General features: G+C 34.5%; 1 protein-coding gene and 1 non-coding gene across 2 annotated transcripts; one reads left to right on the top strand and one right to left on the bottom strand.

Annotated features, from left to right (window-relative positions):
- Positions 1 to 17,490: 17,490 nt before the first annotated feature.
- Positions 17,491 to 21,445, bottom strand: LOC113320376 (DNA polymerase delta small subunit-like). The gene is made up of 14 exons (XM_026568284.1): positions 21,296 to 21,445; positions 21,060 to 21,189; positions 20,815 to 20,921; positions 20,582 to 20,708; positions 20,143 to 20,250; positions 19,527 to 19,642; positions 19,361 to 19,444; positions 19,154 to 19,222; positions 19,003 to 19,074; positions 18,812 to 18,903; positions 18,607 to 18,734; positions 18,403 to 18,504; positions 18,222 to 18,289; positions 17,491 to 17,878 (listed from the first exon to the last, which is right to left on the bottom strand). Exons 1-14 carry the CDS (start codon positions 21,356 to 21,358, stop codon positions 17,819 to 17,821), a joined length of 1,326 nt encoding a protein of 441 aa, XP_026424069.1. The 5' UTR covers positions 21,359 to 21,445; the 3' UTR covers positions 17,491 to 17,818.
- A 48-nt stretch (positions 21,446 to 21,493) lies between these two features.
- TRNAA-UGC lies at positions 21,494 to 21,566 on the top strand. The gene has a single exon. It is a non-coding gene; the product is annotated as a tRNA-Ala (tRNA).
- Positions 21,567 to 21,778: the final 212 nt, after the last annotated feature.

The raw sequence follows: 21,778 nt of genomic DNA, 5'->3' as shown, positions 1-21,778 counted from the left end.
ACTAGAAGGAAACAGGAGAATGAAACGGATAATAGCGGCAGAATCAGAGTTTATTCGGATGGCCGTAAATATAGGAAAACCACATGGACAATATCGTAAAACAAGGTGAAAATTACAAAGACTAGATGTACACGTTTGTGAATATCGACTGCAGAATGAGTGCCAGTTGTAAATGTATCAGATACAAGTGGCAATAGAAGGAACGGCTCATACACTGTTTGTTTTGTATCCTTCCGAGCCAAAGTGGCAGACTGCCAGTAAGATGTGTGGTCCCTACTGGCTACTGTTATTTTAATTGCATGCCACGAATATTTTTCGAAAGAAGAATTCTCGTGAACCACCCGATTTGTAATAAGCATAAACCCTACTACTTAACCGCGTTCAGGGTTTTTCCTTTTGGATTGTTATGGAGCCATGCTGTCCGAAAGGGAGTGCTTATACAAACTCCCAAACCGCATGGGGGGAGATTTTGAAATCTAATAAATGTTTCAAATATCGTATCTCTGTGCATGGCGCACCAAAGTAACGGAGAGCATGGGCTGATGGTCATGATGGCATGAAATAAGGTAGGAAATACTAGAAAGCAGTATCTTGTTTTTCACAGAAATTGAGAAGAAGAAAAAAAGGAAAAATGAAATCCTTTTGTAACATTTGTACCGAAGAAAGCTTAGGTATTTGGATTGGAATTTTTATTTTGTTAGGAGAAAAACAAAATAAACCAGTTAAGAGGAGTGATTCTCAGGCAAGAGAGTCACAAGACACGAAGAAGAGTTAACTAGCCACCTACAACAGTGAGCTAAATTGTTTAAAACCGTTGGAATTTTAAGTTAAAATTATTATTTGAGCGAAAATTAGTTTTTTTGATTTAAACTCCAAGAAATGTGTTTGGTTAAGCCTTTTCACCATAAGACACCTAGTCATGAATATGTGTTATAGAGAGTCATCACTGGCCATGGTGAGCCACCAATTGGTGAAAAGACACCTTGTAGAGTCAGCATTGACTCTATATAAACCCATCTCTTAGTTTTGTTTTGTATGGGTTTTCACAAGTTTTTTGAGAAGAAGAAAACAAGTCTTTATGTCAAGAGTCAGAGTCACTTAAGAGTACAGTAATTGTCAACATTCGCTGGCCTAATGGTATTGTAGTGCTACTTACTATAAGGCGTGATCTTTGTATCTTGGAAGGCGACATCCGTAGAACCGTGAGCACCGTATGCGGGGATGAATTGTCTTTAAGGATAGAGGATTACCTCGCCTCGATCAACCAATCCGATAAGTCTTTCTAACTCTTTTCTTGTTAGTATTTTGTTTGTTGCAGTAACATGATTTCCGAGAAACCGAAACCGCATATTAATTTCCAACAAAAACAGAGTTGATCTTTTGTGAGACGAAGTTGAACTTAGCTCTGGGAACTTTTTCCAATAATTCTCTATTCTAATTCTTCAACGGGCTACGGAATTCACCTAATTAAGAATGCTAACAAACATGTGCATCTCTTCTAATGATGAAATAGTTGAATTTTTTTTTTTTAATTCCCAGTTGTAACGCTAACACGAAGGATTGGTAACTGAAAGTTTAAAATTTCAGCACCAGATCCCTCGAAACCTAAATCGGGATTCCTAACCATACTAAGATCAAAAACTCTGTATACATTAATTTGGTAACTTATTTCTGGTTGAAATCTAGTATCTAAGTTAATATTTGAGTTCTCAAGGATGAAATTATTTTCGGATACCTGTTTATAGAAATTATACCAACAAGAAATAATCCAAATAATTGTGCCCACTTCGAGATTTATCTTAACAACATTTATTGCTTTTCAAATTTCTCAAATAAACAGACCCCCAATTTGCAAGAATTGAAATCTAAAGTTTACTTCTACTCAATTAGAAAAAGAATTAACTTACTTATAATAATATGGTACCAAATAATGAAAACCATTTAAGCATGCAAGAAGTTTTCTTGTAATACAAAGAAAAATGTGCACACACGTATTAGCCAACTAAGGGCCATGCACAAAAGTTAACTCATGGGTTAACCATATGGTCAATAAATCATCGAGCAATATTCAACTTCTAAAACGATCAAGTTCTACATAGTTCACAAACTAAGAATTGTAGTTCGCGAACTCAGGAAGAATAGAAATCAACAGATCTTCTTGAGAAAAATATATCATTCACGAACAGGAAAAACTAGTTAGCAAACTCATATACAATATTAGAGTCAATAGAAACTCTTTGAAATGCATAGTTTGCCAACTAGAATTTTCACTTCGCAAACCCTGGTGCAATTTGGATGTCAACAAAAAACTCCTAATTTTGCATGGTTCGGGAACTAGCGTTCATAGTTTGTGAACTCTAGTATATATTTTAGTTCAGAAACTGCAAGGTTCTGCATAGTCCATGAACTGACATTTTCGTCTTGCGAACACCATTTGCAACTTAGAATTTTAGGCACTTCTTACGCGATCATAGTTTTTCGAATAGAAGAATTGTTCTTAACCTCAAATATGATAATTCCTTAGAACATCCATTTCGTTCGAGTTGCAAGATTAATCAAGTACAAGCTCGAACTCGAAACTTCTTATTTGTATCTCATCATATACTAAATCCCTACGGTATTGTCTCGAAAGATAAATATGTAAAAAACAATGAGTTATGTGGTTAATATTCATATATATTTGTTGATGAAGTTCTTGTTAATGTCTTCGTGTGATCTTCAGTCTTCAAAGGTAATCAGTTATTTCTGAAACTCAACTACCTAAATATAAATCAAAAAAATAATTTGGTCATCTAACATTTGTGATGAGCTTGGCATACCAACACTTGTGGGTTCAATCGACAAGTGCTCTAACAAAATTCGTCAACTGAAAATTATGATTATTAGGTTTATTTTCTGGGTTATTTGGTATTTGATACTTACATGTTGTCCAATATTAGTATTTGGTCTAACTTTTGTCCAATTTAGGGCTTGGTACGTGGAACTAACGTTGACCCAGTTAAGTCATGACTTCTGTTTTATAATTATGAAAATAAATAAATAACAATAATAATTACTTGACATCGTTACATGATTGTTAACAATCTAATCGAAGAAGAACCCTGATTTCATGTTCTTCCAAAATTAAAAATCACCATTTCTTCTTCCTTCCATTTCAATTGTTAATCTTCAACCTCTATCACAAATTCAATTATCTTATAATACAAAAATCATAAACCCAAAATGATAACAGAAAACAAATACAATCATGCGTAAATCTTCTGCCAAAATCATGAAAAAAACAGTCAACATTTGAATCAAATATACTGAAATAATCTGAATAGGGTAAAATCTGTAAAACAACAAAACAGTATAAATAAAACTTCACTACTTCCATCATTCACCACCAGAAAAAGATGAATTTGCAGAGAAGAACAAGAACCCAATTACAAACCCAAAAAAAGCCATCTTCAAATTACTACCCATCTTTTGATTGTTATTTCGAATCTCCTTCAACTGGTGACATAATAAACACATTTGAAATCTAGAAAACCTCAGTAATTCAATCTTAGGGCACTCTGAAACTTAAATCATCTAACCCTGATCTCATTCCAACCTTACAATGTACACCTCTGATACCCAAAATTGAACACAAAAAACCCAGAAATTCCTTCAAACCCAGGTATCAACAACAAAAAGAACAAAAACTAGGGATTCTTTTACAACTTTCATCGAATCAAAATACCCAAAATCAGAGCTTACCATCAAGATGAAATCAAAGCTTTTACGGCAGACAATTAATGGGTTCAAGGGTCATGATTTATGGTTTAGAAAACGAATCGAAGAAAATGAATTCCGACATGGGATTTCATCACAGATGAATTGAATCTGAAAATTTTCAATCTGGAATAGGGAGGAAGATTAATTTCAATCTGAAATTTCGAGTTCTCCAATCGCATATGAGAAAGAGCAAAAAAGAGGAAAAATTATTTCAGGATGGTGTCGATATATAATTCGAAGAAGAAAAAGAGATGAACTTGGCTTTGAAATTTAGGGTTTCAGTGTGTGTTTAAGTTCTAAGAAGAATAAGGAGATGCAGATGGGGTTTTTGTTCGTGTGAGAGATGAACAAATTTAACAAGTTTTAAAATCTTAGCCGCAAATCTCTTAGATGCTTTGAGATCTAGTGTGGATCGTCCACGTATTTGATGAGATGAGGAAAAGGTTAGTCATTGTTAGTAAAGGTAAATATATTTCCGTAATTAAGTATTAATTAACCAAAGTTTGACACGTCATGAGTTAACTGGGTCAGTGGAAGTCAACGTTAATTCCAAGTACCAAGCACTAAGTTGGATAAAAGTTAGACCAAACATTAATGTTAGACAAAATATAAGTATCAAACACCAAATAACCTTTTTCTCTCTACTTTCTTACCCGAATTTTTATATTTGTTGGAATTAGCATAAACATTGAGTTTGAAATTTGATTGTGGTAAGCGATTAACAAAAGGTATGCTAGTAGACATTCAGGTGGTCAGATTGTTTCTTGTGAGGAATGAAACGAATGAGAAATAAGTGTAGCTCGGTAATGATGTAGCTAGTGGAGCAAAACTATTGAATAATTTATAGTCAAATTTGTTTGACTGCTTGAGGATGTTGTGAAATTTCCGTATTGGAAACATTTGCATATCCTCTCAATATCTTGGTTCATGCAATTTGTAAAACAAATTATTTTAAAATCACAACAAGGTAACAAATTTATGTTTTAAATTTAGATTTCTAAATGCTCTTACCATATCAACATGAGTTTGATCACTCCTTCTGCATCAAAGGATTACATGATTGAAATTAACATCTGAAACACTTTATCGTTAATTGTACAAAAATCATTGGAAAACCCTACAAGATTATAGAATGCGAGATTGTTTGTTTCGTGGCAGAATTTCTCATAAATGGCCTGCCAAAAATCCGAGTGATTGTTGTTATGCACCATTGATAAGAATAATGCATATAGTACACAATATAGCTCCATATACTCCTCTATAGAATACTTTGGACCACGAACATTGTGGGCAGTGTGGGATGACCTAGTCATATTATAAAAAATTAATGTGAGAAAAAAATTCAGTCGAAAATTAGTTGAAATTTGTGCAAAATCAGAACGTAAAAAAATGTTACATAAAATTGGTTAAATAACCCTAAAAAAATCTAGGTATATAAGTAAAATTTGATACTGTTCAAATAACCACAAATAAAAAGGATATTTTTCTAATATCCAAAAGTGGACATTCATCCAATCTTAGAACTATTTTTTTGGATGCCTGACCAAGATATCCTTATTTACCTTGATGACCGTTCAATTATCTGAGTATCTTCTTTTCAAATCGTAGATTCAATTTGTTAACACAAAGAAGCCACAAACAAATGAAACACGTGTCAATTACTTTGTGTTGCTATGAAATCAGTAAAAATTAAGAACTGTACTTCACATAAACAAAATATATTATTATTCCGGAGATATGAGTAATAATAAACAATCCTTTGTTATCATTAAAATTAAATCCATCAAAAAATCGTAACAATAATAAAATTGGATATACAACACGACATTAGTAGAAGTTTTTTACAAATCAATTAAATCCACGAGATGCCTCTACATGAAGATTTTGTGATACTCCTTGAGATTATGGAGAAGAAGTAACCACGGTTCTCGAGCTTAGTACTTGTATCCCAGTATATAGTGATGATGTTTAACACAAACAAAATTCTTCATACATCAATACATGGTCAATTGAAGATCGTATAATATTTTTTCTGCATGCCTCATAACCATATCATTCCTATTCTTTGTTCTTAATTTAATACTCTTTCTACTTTTTCTCCCTACAACAATTAAAATCGGAGTTCATTCATAAACGACTATTTGATCGTATATTCAACAATTAAAAATTCAGGTAAAACACATATCAAACCTGGATGAAATTGGTATTTTCTGAAAGATTATGTTTTTTGTGCAGGATAAAACCAGTTTCATCTATTGGTAACACAAGATGAAACCGGGATCATTCAGTGGCAACACATGATGAAACCAATTACATCCAGTAATAGCACTGGGTGTACAAAGGTTTCATAAGTTGACAACAAAGGATGAAACCGGTCTCATCCAGTGGCAACACATGATGAAACAAGATAAATGCATCAGAATGTGCACTAGGATGAAAAATTTAGAACTACGTTATTTTCGAGAGTGGGTTTAACAAAAAATCAGATTTAAACTGATGCTTAGAATTGAGTTAATTACATAATACTAAAATCGTAGGGCAACATGCCAACAATGTCTTTCGAGTTCAACAAATCACATACCAAATTAAATAGCATGTCATGAGAGTATGTACGTAACAACATGATGTGTAGAGATTTCATCTAGTGGTAACACATGATGAAACCAGCTTCATCCTGCCCAAAAATTTGATTTTTTTAGAATACATAGGACGAAACCGTTTTCTGCAGCATAACCAGCATTAAGTTCATTACAACCAATTAATTTGAACATAGGTTCAGCAAGTAATGTTAATTTAAAATCACCTAATACTGCAAATACATCAATCATGCCAATTTGTACTAAAATAAAAATCACTTAGTTACATTTAGTTACATGAAAACGAAAATCAACAAGAATCAACAATCAATCCATTCCGTTATGAAATTAAAATAAATATATAAAATTAGGGTTTCCAAACTTACGAGTTTTAGCAGAATCAAGATTCATTTTGTGAAATTGGTTGGTTCAAATCCTAATTAGGCATTTTACATGTCTCTTTTAATCATGGTGAAGTTGTTGTTGGTGTTTTGTGGTAGTTACTATTGATGTGGTTGACTGTGGACAAAGTTAGTGTTGATGTCGTTGATGGAGGAGCAAGTGTAGAAAGATGATGATGGTAGTAATTGTTTTGATGATGGAGAAATATTATTGTAGAGACTGTGGAGAACGAGAATCGGTGGTAGTTATTTTAGATTTGGTTTTAGTTTGTTGATTTTGGTGATGACGGAAAAAATGAGAAGAAATATTAGGAACCGTAATAAAAAGAGATATTTTAGTCAGTTTTGATTTGAATTAGTTTACGTCCATTTTACCCATGCTGACAATTAACCCGTTCATCGTAATCAGATTTTATGAATTTTTGGACATTTGACCCATTTTCTCAAATATATATGGGAGTTTAAATTATACTGTGCATGTGAGTGTGACAAGCAAATTCCGAGATTTGGACATTTGCCCAACCAGATCCATTTGGCCATCCCATGGTATGGTCATAATCGTCACACTTGCCCATCCGACAACTCGATTAAAATTGCCCTAATATGGGATTATATCAGCACACGCGTTACCATAATTTAAAATATGTCCCCAAATCTCCCTTATTTACATAAAATCATTAATTACAAGGGTACAAATCACATGTTCGTGTTAGTGCTTGATTGATTGAACGTATAACCCTCATCTCGCTTTGCACCACCTTTCATGAAGGATGAAAGAAATCCAAGTCAAATGTTATCACATTTATTGTATTGTGTTGACCACATCCATTACATGCACTGTACATTTCACACCCACATGTGGTGTTGATTTTGATCGTTCAAATGATAATATCAACGAAGTAGGGTGGCGGTGGAATAGAGGGTTGACTATTCGGCTTGGTACTTCTAACCCCAAATAACCCCTATACCAGACATGCAGAAAGAAAAACAGTTTCGAAGTATAATTTTCTCCAAGGTTAACAACTCGAAAAGATACAGTGTTACGGCAGTTAAACTGTGGTAAATAACAAGCAGAATTAAACAAAACTGCAAACAGCTGCAGTTTTGTTATTACTGTTTGTTACCCTCATACGATACGAATGACATCTCCATAAGGACTTTAGAAGCTGTGCTAGTCTGTAAAGCTTTATCATCGTCATGTTAAAATATGTGTCAAACATTTTTCATTTTGAGCCACGAAGATGCTGATTAGGCGATGACAGAAAGGCATGATGGGATTTACTATTTAGATAAAAAGGTGAGTAGACATATGAGGACTTGTGACGGAAGAACGATGGGAGATGAGCTGATTCTACCGGTACTAGACCAATACTTTAATACCGATGCAAAACTGAGTCATGTGAATATCTGGTTTATTAGTCAGTTTTAAATGTAAACAACCAAAACCATTTAGTATGTTGTAAGCATTTTAGGATCAATTAGAGCTATTGCATTGCATTGGTGTGTCGATTGGATCTGTATATTCCGTAGTGCTCACTCCCAGGGTTGGGCATACCTCTATTTTACTTTGGCCCAGTCATGGGTTACTTCGAGTTCGATTTTGTGCACTCTCTAACCAGTACTCACTGAACATCTTCATCTCGTCATTTGATCTAATTTTATGCACCGGATAACGACATTCTCAGCATGCTGCATCCGGATTCATCGTTGACTGTTTAGTTAACTACACAAGAATGTCAAATTAGCACTCTTTTAAAGAAAGCGCATAATATTGGGTTGAACGGCTGGGACATAATGAAAGAAAAATGAAGATTGAACTGCCAGTATATTTCGAAAGCAAACAAACCAACCATGGAACGGTAGGGCAACAGTCTAGCAACGAAATGATTATAATCAGATGGTACAAAGGCTGCAAGCTCTTCAGGATTCAGATTTTAATGGTAGGAACATTTTCAGTGTGTTATGATGCATGTAAAAGCTAAGAAGAGAGGCCTACAATGCGCAGCTAAACCTAACAGTCAACAAAGCTCTCTTTCCACGTAACCACACCAACCGTTACCGACCTGCAGGGAATGTTTGCCATTCATATCTAAACCCACACCGACCACACCTTTCCCTATTGCATTTCTATCAAAAGACAATCAATTTCCATGCATCGTTAAGCTAGTGTTTAGATATCTGTTTTGCCACAAATGAAGTTGTAACTGCTTCTCTGCCTTGGTGTATTGGAAAGCAAGAAGATTTTTTGTGATAGAAAAAGACATCTTAGTTCAGATGCTGGTTTTGCAGGGTGCGCAAGGGGGGAACCACGGCCTGGCCTGACCAGGCCCAGCGCCACCTAACATTTTCTATTTTTTTATTTTTATTTTTTTTGAAAATAAGACTTAGATTACTGGCTTCCGTTAATCCGTCGATTCAGTCTCTTCAGAGACCAACTCTAGATGAGTAGCTCTTTCAATGGCTGAATCTCTAGGATTAACATCGGCATTAAAACTTACAGAAATAGTGTCATTTACGTTACAAAGTTCATAAGCTTTGACAGTGTCAAAACAATTGAAGGAATTAAAAAACTAGGAGCTTGGGCATTCCAATAATTTGTAATGTTGATACCTCTTCCCTTCTTTGCTAACAAGTCTGCCACCCTATTTGCTCTCTTGTCTACGTACTGAAAACCTAAAAAAGAAACTAGTTGCTCTGCTAATGATTTAACTTCTTCTAAGATGGATATGCATTGCCATTGGATTATTGATGCCTTGCCTTGCAGGTAATTGATTGTTTCCTGGTTGTCCCCTCAATCACCAAATGATGTATGTTGTTTGTAACAACCCATTGAGTAGCTCTGAGAAGAGCTACAGCTTCTGCCTCTTCTGATGAGAAGGTCCTGCAACTCCCCATTGCTGCTGCTTGGAAAGTTCCTGTCCAATTACGCAATATGAACCCAAACTCGGCATTAGTAATTTCAAACAACCATGAAGCATCACAGTTAATCTTATTTGTATTTGTAGAAGGCAAATTCCATTTAGTATATAGGATACTTTGTTTACTACTAAGTGATGTGTTCTGTATCCTATTTTCTGGATGCCAATAAGCAAAATTTCTTGCAATATCTATTGCTAGTTTTTCTGGTGTTCTATTTTTGTTTTCAAAAATTCTAAGGCATCGTTCTTTCCAAATAAACCAACATTTAGTTGCAGCCAAGGCCATAGAGATAGATTGTAGATTTCCTGTTTTCCATTCATTGTAGTGATCTAAGAAAGATTTACTGTTAGATATAAGATGTACTCCCTGTGATGGCATTGAAGATAGATTCTAAACATCTCTTGCATATACACATTCAAAAAACAAGTGATAAGTAGATTCCTTTCTGAGTTGCAGAAAACACAGTTGTTGTCCTCATATAAAGCTGATTTAATCTTTGTTTTAGTTGTTAGTGCATCTTGTAAGCATTTCCAGATAAACAGTTTTATTCTTTGAGATGTATCCATACTCCATAAACCTTTCCAGAATCTCTTTGTTTCATGAGAAACCAGAATGGAAGGATTGAGAAGTTTTGCACATAATGACTTGACAGAAAATTCCCCATTTCGGGTTAGTGTCCATTTCAGTTTGTCTTTTCTCAGGTTACCAGCTCTTGTAATGAATAGGTATATGTTAAGAATTTCCTGCACTACAGAGTTATCAAATATAGAGTTGAGTAATTGAATGTTTCACTTCTTATTGTCTGAGTGAATTAGCTCAGACACAAGTGTTATGTGGGTGTTAGTCCTATGGACAGAGTTTGCCAGAGTTTCAGTTCTGGAAGGAAGCCATCTGTCTTCCCAAATGTTGATGGATGAACCATCATCTACTTCCCATATACTGTATTGCTTTATGTGTGCTATACCTTGTAGAATACAGTTCCAAATCCAAGAAGCATTTGATTTCTTCTTGGACAGTAAAGCTCCGGTTTTTTTGAAATACTTTCCCATTAAAATCTGAGCCCATAAATCATTTGGATGGATAACTAATCTTCATGCTATTCTACTGATCATAGCCTGGTTAACTTTATTTGACTCTTTAAAACCTAGGCTTCCCTATTTTACAGGTCTGCATAAGAAGTCAAAAGCTTTTATGTAGATTCTTTTAGAATTAGTGTGTGTACCCACCAAAAGTCTCTTTGAATATCATTGATCCTTTTAGTTATCTTTTTGGGTAAAACAAAACATCCCATGCTAAAAATGGGCATGCTAGATAGCATAGATTTATTTAGAACTATCTTACTAGGTCGTGACAGTATTTTCCTAACCAAATCTTTATTCTCTGTTCCATTTTTTCTATTATGTTATCAAAGGCCTTGAGTTTAGATCTGTCAATGAACATAGGGATTCCTAAATGTGTGTCTTTCATATTGATCTTATTTATTTTCATTAACCTACAAATTATGCCTCGGTGTTTGTTGTGTACTTTCTTACTGAAGAAAAGTCCAGATTTTGTGAAGTTAATAACTTGGCCCGAGGTTTTATTAAATAATTGTATAGCTTCCAGTAAGTTATTACAACTGATCAGGTCTGCTTTTGTAAACAAAAGCAGATCATCTGCAAAAAACAGATGTGATATTGGAGTTGCTTTAGGAGTTAGTTTAATACCCTGTACCTTTTTTTGAGTTTTTAAGTGACTAAGCAATCTGGAGAAAACCTCCATACACGGAATGAACAGATAAGGGGACAGAGGGTCCCCTTGTCTTATACCCCTAGTGGGTGTAAACTCATCACAAGGATTTTCATTTAGTAGAACAGTTATTGAGGATGTAGAGATGCATTGGTGGATTAAAGTGCACCAATATTCAGAGAAACCAAAAGCTCTTAAGGTTTTTATGAGGAAATTCAAATTTACCCTATCGAAGGCCTTTGACATGTCGATCTTTAGACCTATGTTACCTATTTTTTTTTTTTCATACAATGAACAATTTCATGTGCAACAATAATATTGTCTGAAATCTGTCTTGATGAAAGGAAAGCAGATTGTAAAGGTGATATTATGTTTTCTAAAGATTTTTTGAATCTATTTGCCATTAATTTTGCTATTAATTTGTAAGGAGTGTTACACAATCCTATAGGTCTGTAATATGAAGGGGACTTGGGGTGTTTTGTTTTTGGGATGAGGAACAAAAAAGTTTTATTAAGTTTCTCATCTAATTTCTTATCTTGGAAGAAGTCCTGGACTACTGCTACTAGATGAGGACACACAATATCCCAATTATGTTTAAAAAAGCTTACAAGGAAACCATTGGCCATGGAGCTTTGTTGGATTTCAGTTTTTTTACTACTGACCAAATCTCTTCATAAGAAGGGATTTCAGTAAGAAAGGAATTTTTTTCCTGCGAAATCGTGCTCTTAATGTGTGTGAAAATAGTTTCATCTGAGTCAGTTGAGGATTCAGTGAATAGCTCAGACAAATAAGAAGTTAGAACTTCCTTAATTTCATCTCTTAATGAGACTACCTTATTATTTCTATCTTGTATGCAATCTATGTTATTTCTTTTCCTCCTCTTTAAGGTTTGAATGTGAAAAAATTTTGTATTCCTTTCTCCTAGAGCTATGGTATTGTTCCTATATTGTTGCTTTGCAATTTCTTCATGTGTATCACATAAGGCTTCTAGTTCCAGTACCTTTTTTCTAATTAGGTGTTTTGTGTTCTGTGTGTTTGGTTTAGCTTCTAATGTTTCTATGTTCCTGAGAAGGCCCTTAATCTTTTTACTTGGTTTACCAAAGACATCCTTTTTCCACTTGCTAAGGTTAATACCTGCATTTGAAATGTTCTCCATTAGATCAATGACAGGACTATTTGTGTTTGAAATTCAAGACTTTTTAATAACCTCTATGCAAGAAGTATCCTTAAGCCAAGTGTCCTAAAACTTGAAGGTTGGAACTAGATAGGGTGTGAAGGGTTCAAAGTGAGAATATTGGCCCATGATCTGAGCCAATTGCTACCAAATTTTGCACATATGCCTGTTGGAATTCATCATTCCATTCTGCATTAGCTATAGCCCTATCTAACCTTTGTTTAATATTTGCAGTTCCTTCTTTCTTATTAATACAAGTGAATATATTTCCAGTGAATCCTAAGTCTTCTAATCTTGTTCTTCGTAATAAGTTTAGTATTGGCTCTACTTTTTTCCTATCAAAGGGAAGACCTCCTTATTTTTCTTCACTATTGAAAATTATGTTAACATCACCTATTACAAGCCAAGGCGTTGTATTTAAGTTGACTCTCTGTGCTATTTCTTCTAGATAACCCATAATTTCTAACTTGTTATCATGTTTAGATGAACCATAAAAGCATGTTAATAGCCATTCCTTAGAATTGAAGTTATTTTTAACAATGATATTGATCATGTTAAGGTTCCATTGAACCACTTCAAAGTGAAAACCATCCACCCAAGAAATTGCTAGACCTCCAGCTATTCCATCTGGATCTACAATGTGGGTGTTTGGGAAATAGTTAAAGGATTTTTTTTCATCAAGCTCCTTTGAGACTTGGTTTAGAAAGAAAAAGGATGTCAGGTTTTTGTAAATCAAGTAAGGAATGTAAATGTTGTTGTGTTTTTTTCAGTCCACACCCATGTGTGTTCCATGCTAGAATTTTCATGGCCCAAATCAATAGAAAAGCAGTAATGTAATTCCACAGAAACAAAGCCCCGAAAATTATCACATAACCTGAGTCTATGTGCAATCTCAGTCTACAGAAGTATGTAAGAAAAATAAGATGCATAGACAAAAAAAATTTAAAAGCAGATTGCAGGAAGCTGTAAAAGTTCTAAGCTTAAAGATTGTAAATGATATAGGAAGCAATATGTGATTTTGGTTGTCTGTGTCTCTTAGGTTCAAGAGTTTTGTTATACACTTACAAAAGTATTCTAATTGTAATTAAAGCTAAAAATGACTAAACAGGAGTAGTAATGGGCAGGCAAAGATACAGAGAACCGTATGCAGTAATAATAAGCATATGCACCAAACGTAAATGAGGGAAATTTGTAGATATAAAGCAAGCTGAGGAGAGACCGTAGAGGAATACCTGGAGTTTCTTCTAAAAAAACAAAAGAAGGAAAGGTGAAATCAGAAATACCTTGTTGAAGACAGAATAAGGATAACTTGAGCACTTACTAAGCAGGAAGCCGAAGACAAGGTCCAGATTTCTTGAAGATTCAAAGTAGCATAGAAGCAAAGACATTACTATTAATTTTATTGTATTACTTGACAGAAAAGATTGAAATAGGACTATCCTCGGGTTGTTTCGGGTTAGTTTATCTAGGATCAGGGATTGAGGTGATTAAATTCGTCTTTCTTCGGCCACACAGAACTATATTTAGATTTAAATTGTTCTTTTACTAAACTTACTAGAAAGTACAAAGACAATATCAGGGGAAAGACAGATAAGAGGACCAAGCAGAAAGGAAAAATAAAGATATACTTAAACCAAATGAATATAATTTTCTTCAAATCGATAGTCTCCAAAAATTGTTTGAAAACCTTCCAATGGCAAAACCAAATAGACTAGCATGCATCGACCTAAAGACTATATATAGAACAAAGGAATTTTTAAGATTTTAATAAGACAATTCACACCCACAAATTCAACTCTCCACCCTAAAAACCATCACCAAAAAATAACTAATTTCCAAAAAACATAAAACCAAAATGTTTTCAATTTAAAAATCTATTTGAGGAACACCACTCAGTTAACAAGGTAATTCGCCGTGCTATTTAAAACTTAGGGAGAGATTGAAGAAAGGGTTTACTTTAGTTACCCAGTTGCAGGCTCAGGAGACAACATTAATTACTTGTTTCGATTGATTACTACAAAAAAATGGAACATTAATATCCCTTCAAGACTAAAAAAACAAGAAATTTCATTCTTTTTAATATTACAAAAACTTCTTTCTAAACAAGGAGAGTTAGCTCAGAAGCCAATTTCATCCTTTTTATAATTGCTATATGGCTTAGACCCAAGTCAGGGAAATTAGGTCAGTACCCAAATTCAATCCTAAAACGATTCACAATTTCATCTTTCAACAATGGGAATTAGCTCAGAAGCTAATCTTATCCCTTTTAGAGTTACTATATGGCTTAGGTCTAGCAAGGGAAATTAGGTCAGGACCCAAATTCATCCCTTATAGTGCTACAATTTTCATTTTTCAAAAACAAAGGGAATTATCACAGAAACCAATCCCCAATTCTAGAGGAGCAGAGAGAATTTTGGGATTAAAAGTCAAGAACTTTTTTGTTTTTTTGATGAAACGGTTCCTTCCAAAATCCACGGATTTTGGTAACAATTAGAAACGAGAATTGAAGCCAATTAAATCAATAAGACCTAAATATTTAGCTCAATCTACAAAGAGCTACCGGCATCCGGAATTCAATGCTTAAACAAAAAAAGAAGATAGAGATCGATGGAGTTATCTCTCTCAAGAGATCTAAGAACCCATCATAGAAAAACAAATATAGACGAAAATTAAAGCAATGGGTTTAGCTCCCTCAACGCAGAAATTACAAACCTATCAGAAACAAGAATACATTCAAAACGAAAAATATGATAAACAAACCTTTACTTATCACTTGGATCTGCCCTTTACCTTAATAGAAATCTTCTCGGACAGTCCTAACTAAATCTCTGATAGCAGAGAGTAAGTGTGGCAAGTGCAAACCTCAATCTCATCCCCTATTTCATTGGCCTAACTAAGTCCCAAGCTTATCCTAGGTGGATTTACTCCATTTTATATGTTATGGTAAGACTTTTACCCAGTTTAAATCAAGCCTAACCCATTTCTTTTAGAACGGTTTTTCTGGGATCAACCTTTTTTTCGGGGACCATTGTTTGATTTTGGGTAAGACATTATAAGTAATTATAGGTCACCCCTTATCTAAATATTTATCTTAATACCAACATTACCCTCCTGATTATTTTTGTATAATGATTAGTTAGTGTGATTAATCATTGATTAAGGTTAAATTAATAGTTTGTTTTTTTTAAAAGAAGTAGAATTATTGAGTTACTAAAGTGATAGAAGAAGAAGAAGAAGAAGAAGAAGAAGAAGAAGAAGAAGAAGAAGAAGAAGAAGAAGAAGAAGAAGAAGAAGAAGAAGAAGATGATGGAGAAAAAATATTTGAGATGGGTGAATATGGAGAAAAAACATCCTCTGGGTAACGAAGTATGCTTGTAACTTAGTGAATGTTGTTGTAAATGGCCTAAAATATCTTCAAAATCAAAATTGTAACAAAAATTTCAACCAGGTCAACAAAGTTCGGTTATATTATATGAAGAACATGTAACCGAACTTTCTGCAAATGCAGTTCGGTTAATAAATCCAAAATACAGGCAACCGAACCAGAGCTTTAATGGAGATTTTGTTTGTTCGGCTAGCTGATGACAAATCAAATATAACCGAACTACTATGCTTGAGTTTACATAGTTTTGTTCGGTTCAGTCGACTCGACCACGTTGTAACCGAACTTTAAACAACAGAGTTCGATAAGTTCGCAAAAAAAAAATGCGCTTAAACCGAACTCAACATTTGGCTATATAGAGAAGAGTTCGGTTTTGAAATTATTTTTGCGAGTAACCGAACTCATTATATAGGTTTTCATAGTAAAGTTTGGTTAGGATTTTTTTTTTTTGCGATTAAACCGAACTCAATATTTGGCTATATAGAGAAGAGTGCGGTTTTGAAATTATTTTTGCGTAGGCAAAAAAAAATTTCTTAGCCGAAGTGTTCTTCATGTTCTTCATTTTTAAAAGTTCGGTTGTAAAACTAGGGTTTTTTTCAAAATTTTCCTAACCGAATTTACTATTGTAACTTCGAAATTCAACATATTTTGATGACTACAGCTCAAAATTTCAATCAAAAACGAATTAGAAGTAATGGGTTTGTGGGAAAATACTTATGGATAGGTTTGTTTATAAAAGATTGATTAATCGACGATGAAAATTCAATAAATCGACGATGATGAAAATTTGAGGATTTTGATTAGATTTGTATATGATCAGGTTTAGATGATCATAAATTGATGAAGAAAGAGAAGAAGAGAAATTGTAGAATAGAGGAAGAATAAGTTGTAGATTAGTTATAATTTTAATTAGGTAAAAGGGTAAACTAGTCATCTCCACCTTTTAGGACACACCTTTTAGGACACCCCTAATCAAATCATGGTCCCCTCAAAAAACCCGTGGTCCCCAAAAAATGGTTTTTCTTTTAACTCATTTCAAAACAATTATCTAGTACTTTCCTATGCACAAGTAGGGGTGAGCATGGGCCGGTATGGACCGGTTTTCACCTCATCTGCATCCAATCCAATATACTACGGATTTCAAATTTGGCATCCGCATCCAATCCATCATCCAATGGATGCACGAATGAACGGATTGGGTGCGGATAATCCAATGGATTTGTGTTAGTTAAAATTTATAGTGAAAAAAATAAAGCCTAATATAGATATAGGAGTGTCATGGACAACATCCAAGCAAACACCTAAAATTTTTAATACTATCCATATATTTTTTAGAAACTAAATAAATTCCCTTAATTTAACGGGTATGGATGTCCAACGGATTTTCAAGGTTGCATCCGGGTCCAATCCGTAATCCGTTGGATTTCAAAAATTCCATCCGCATCCAACCCATTAGCAAACGTCCGGGCATATGAACTTTGATTAAACTTACAAATTAAACATCTGAAAAAACTATCAAATACACAAATGATTAAAGTCGAAACCGCAGAATTCACTAAAATGATCAAACACACAAATGATCAAATAAACAGATTGATATGTAAAATTCCCACAACAAACCAAGAAACACGGGTTGACAATAAACAAGTGTTGTGCCTTCTTCTGGAAATTAGAACTTACAATTAAACATCTGAAAACTATCAAATACACAAATGATTAAACTCAAAACCGCAGAATTGACTAGAGAGTTGACATGTAAAATTCCCATAATAAACCAAGAAACACGGATTGGCAATGAACAAAAGTTGTCACTTAAGTGTGCCTTCTTATAAGTCGGATGACGATAGATACGAACTGCTGTAGGTTTAAATGTGCCTTCTTATAAGTCCAAATCTGTTGAAAGACTGAGAGTATGGCTTTCAAGATTCTTCAAGTTCAGCTGCAAAAAGTAGATAAGATGTACCTTAACCAAAGGTAGAAAAGAGTGATAAATCAAGCACAAAGATTAAAGAAATTTGGCTGTGTTTTCTAAATATAGTGCAAGAGTGGAACAAGAAATGGATCCTAGTCCAATATAAGGCCTTAATTTACCAATATTCTCGAGAACATTTCTATCTGGGGGTTGTCTACTAAAAAGATAACAACCTGGATACAGATGAGTCCACATGGATCTTAGGTTGCCCTACAATATATCCTATTTCATCAGCACACTGCCTGCACATAACATTTTTGAATTGTGGCAGCAAACCTAGTTTGTAAAATTTTATCTGAAAAATACTTACAACGACCGCGATTCCAGTTTCACAAAATTTAGGAATGCAGATGAGTCTGACTGACTGACCCTCAGATCCTGCATCCACGGAAAACTGATAAATTAAGTAAAATTAAACATATAAATAGTAATAGTAAGAAGAAGAAAAAAGCTACATCCCCATTTAAAGTTAACATATGCTAGACAGGTACCTTTTAACAACTGAGTATCATATTTACTCTGGTTACCAACAAAATATACATGAGGACAGTTCTCAATAAGGAAAGGATCTCTATCAGTGAATGGATAACAGCCTGAAAACAGAGAAAAAAGGAAGAAACAAAAACTATTCAGACTAGAGTTAGTGGAAAAGATTGTAACTTATGCTCTTAAAGAAGGTACTGAGCAATATTTACCTAGGGTGTTCGGTGCGGTTGGTGCTAGATGTCTCCATCTTAATGTTCGCTCCATAAAATCTAGTTTATCTTTTGCTTCTGAGTACTTCTCCAGATCATCTATGTTCTGACCTGATGTTCCAAGAAATCTGAAGGCCACAAGACACAGAATTGGTAATCTAATCGTTTTGAGAACTAGTACCATGTCGACATCTATATATCTTACCTGATGTTGTCAAGGTCAAACCAATGAGGGTTTGTACACGAGGTGAAAGTATTATAAGTTGATGCTCCACGGAAAAGACATCGGTGCAAAGGCTGAAAGACAGAAAGCCGTGTTTAAATGAGACAAAAGTTTGAAGAATATTCTGCTTTTCATGAACAGTACTAAAACAAGGATTCGGGGTTAGTGAAGACCTGCTGAGGCAAAGAAAAGTTTGCAGGATCACTGGGCCCTGGCATGATATCCAATGGTACAGCAGCTGCAAGCTGAAGATAAAAAGTGATCAGGCTAGAACTGACTTACGTAATAATAGGATAACTATAAAAGGAGAAAAAAGAAATGAACCTGAGTCAACAAGATATCAAGCTCCTTGATCAGCTCGGTCAGCTTGGAGTGGTCCTTAGCAGCCAAAGTCTGTATAAATTGACAGAACTATTGCTCAAAATAAAAAATATATACATCCACAATTAAGTCTAACAATGCAATTAGCAGATAAACCAACTAGAACACAACTAGTAAATACACCAACTATTTTTAATACTTCAAAATTACCTGTCCTTTCACAAGTCCAAGTGGTAATTCAACTGAATTGCCAGCAATAACTACTCGGACTATTTGGGATGACATATTTTGCTCCTGTTCACGCAATTAATTAGTTGTCAACGGCAATAAGCAACACAATTAATTAGAAGGAAGAATAAATAATCATTTTATGCACCTTCGCATCCCCTAAATGCCCCGTTATATGATCAACTAGAAGCTGGACATTGAGAGGATTGGACTTTTCATTTCCAATGCTTAGTCCTGACACTAAAACCACAAACTTGTCTTCTCCTGTGGTTGCATTAATAAATAAACAAATTAAAAGAATACTTGAGCATTACTACTGAATTCAAAAGGGAACACGGCAAGAGGAGATGCATGAGAGACAAGTAGAGCCTTTTCTTAGAGTCTATCCCAGATTTGCCGACCTAATACTAAAGCCGCATGCCTAAAATGAATACAAACTTTTAAAGAACTAAAGAGGCCACATAATCGATTCACTTGATGATAGTACAATAACACTAAGAAAACACATCAAAAATTTTAGAAAACAAGATACTACCCTCACACCGTAAATTAGGAGGAATACATCATCCATGATTTGAATTTCTATCAAATTGAAACGAAAGCCGTTCCAGTTTAATGAGATACGAAATTTGGATGCAGAACACTAGTAAGAAATGACAGGAACCTTAGATACCAAACAAACATGCCTTGGTAGAAATCCTTGCCCAATCATGAACTTAAAGAAATAAACAGTAAAAATAAAAGAAGACTTGACCAATGATTACCTGAATCAAGTGGCAACTCGATCTGGGGAGGCAGACCACGGTCTAGGATATCTATAACAGAAAATTCACCGCTCGTGGTTTCGTTTCCATGAAGAGCCACCACAACTCCTGCAAAATAACATGTAATGGATAAATAAAGATACTTCCTCCAAATTGAAATCATGATAGGCGAAACACAATCACAGCCAAGACACCAAGAGAGGAGTTAGGGATGAAATATGGTGACGCTCTACAAATTTCCACTTTTTACTGCCATTAAGATTACATGAGAGAGCTTCAGAAAAAGTTGGTTGCCTTGAATCCTAAATAGGTAACCCACTGAATGATATCTCCAACCATTCAAATTTGATGCCGATGTCTCTTAAAGTGGAATAAAGAAATGATGTGAATAAAGGGTAATCCTAAAATAGATAGTTAAAGAGTGTATAACAGTACAGACCTGTAACATACTTAGAAGGTGCTAGAAAAGTCCCACCAAGTTTTACTCTTCCACTCTCATCTTCCAAAACAAGTTGGTCATCAGAATGCATAAAATTATGAGGTTTCTCAACAGGAACTACAGATCTCTGCAGCAAACAAAAACAATTTCGAAAAAGAATGAAATAAAATTCAGCTTCTCCAGACTTCATCAATGTGTGCATAATAGTATCACTTTATTAATGAACTTATTACCTCCTTAGAATATTCATCAAGAATACAAGGCTTTAGCTTCATATGTTTGTATAGAGTCCCAACAATTATACATTCTTTGCCTAATTCCAGATCCAAAACAGTACAAACTGCAAAACAAAGAACAACCCAAATCAATCGAACCACCAAATTACTATTTTCTAACAAAAATTCCTAACAAGCTGTACCTATACTACCTTCTGCAGAATCTTCGAAACCCTAAAATCCAGAAACAAATAAAACATTACCAGGTAATTGGGGTTTCCATTTCTCGACGAGTGAGTAGAGAATGGCTCTCATTTTGTGAAGTCGAGCGAAATATATTTGACTGTACTGTTGACCAGTATACTTCTCCATCTTGATCTCAAACCTCTCATCCTTCAAAAGTTTGAACAATAAAAAAACAATTTAAAAAAAAAAACTAATCTGGAAGTACAAAGAGGAAAACTAACATAGATTTGTGAATAAATTCATGATAAAATACCTGAGATTGATAGAGAGATTGTTTTCTCTGAAGACTGCTAGTGTCGACTTCCATGGATACCATGGCGGGAAACTCGAAATACTTTTTTCGCTTTGTAATCGGCAGAGTAGATATTATAAGGGAAACGAATCAGGATCCCAATTTGCAGGAGGTAAGAATTCCGGTTAATAATTAATTTGCCAGAACGGAATCACGTCAGGGGATGTAGCTCAAATGGTAGAGCGCTCGCTTTGCATGCGAGAGGCACGGGGTTCGATCCCCCGCATCTCCATATTTTTATTTTCTGTTTCTTTTTTTCGTTGTAGATTAGAATTTTATTTTTATCCTAGTTTACTTTTTTTCCCGAGATTTCTTCTGTCGATGTAGATTAGGATTTTATTTTTACCGTTTGATCCCCGCATTTCCAAAAACACTATTTTCCTTTTTCTTTTTTCCCGAGATTTCCTCTGTTGTCGTTGTAGATTAGGATTTTTTTTGTTTTCC

This window comes from Papaver somniferum, chromosome 11, assembly GCF_003573695.1.
Source record: "Papaver somniferum cultivar HN1 chromosome 11, ASM357369v1, whole genome shotgun sequence".
In the NCBI taxonomy this organism is placed as follows: Eukaryota; Viridiplantae; Streptophyta; class Magnoliopsida; order Ranunculales; family Papaveraceae; genus Papaver; species Papaver somniferum.
Note: the sequence above shows the minus strand (reverse complement) of the source record. Positions and strands in the feature narration are given on the sequence as shown.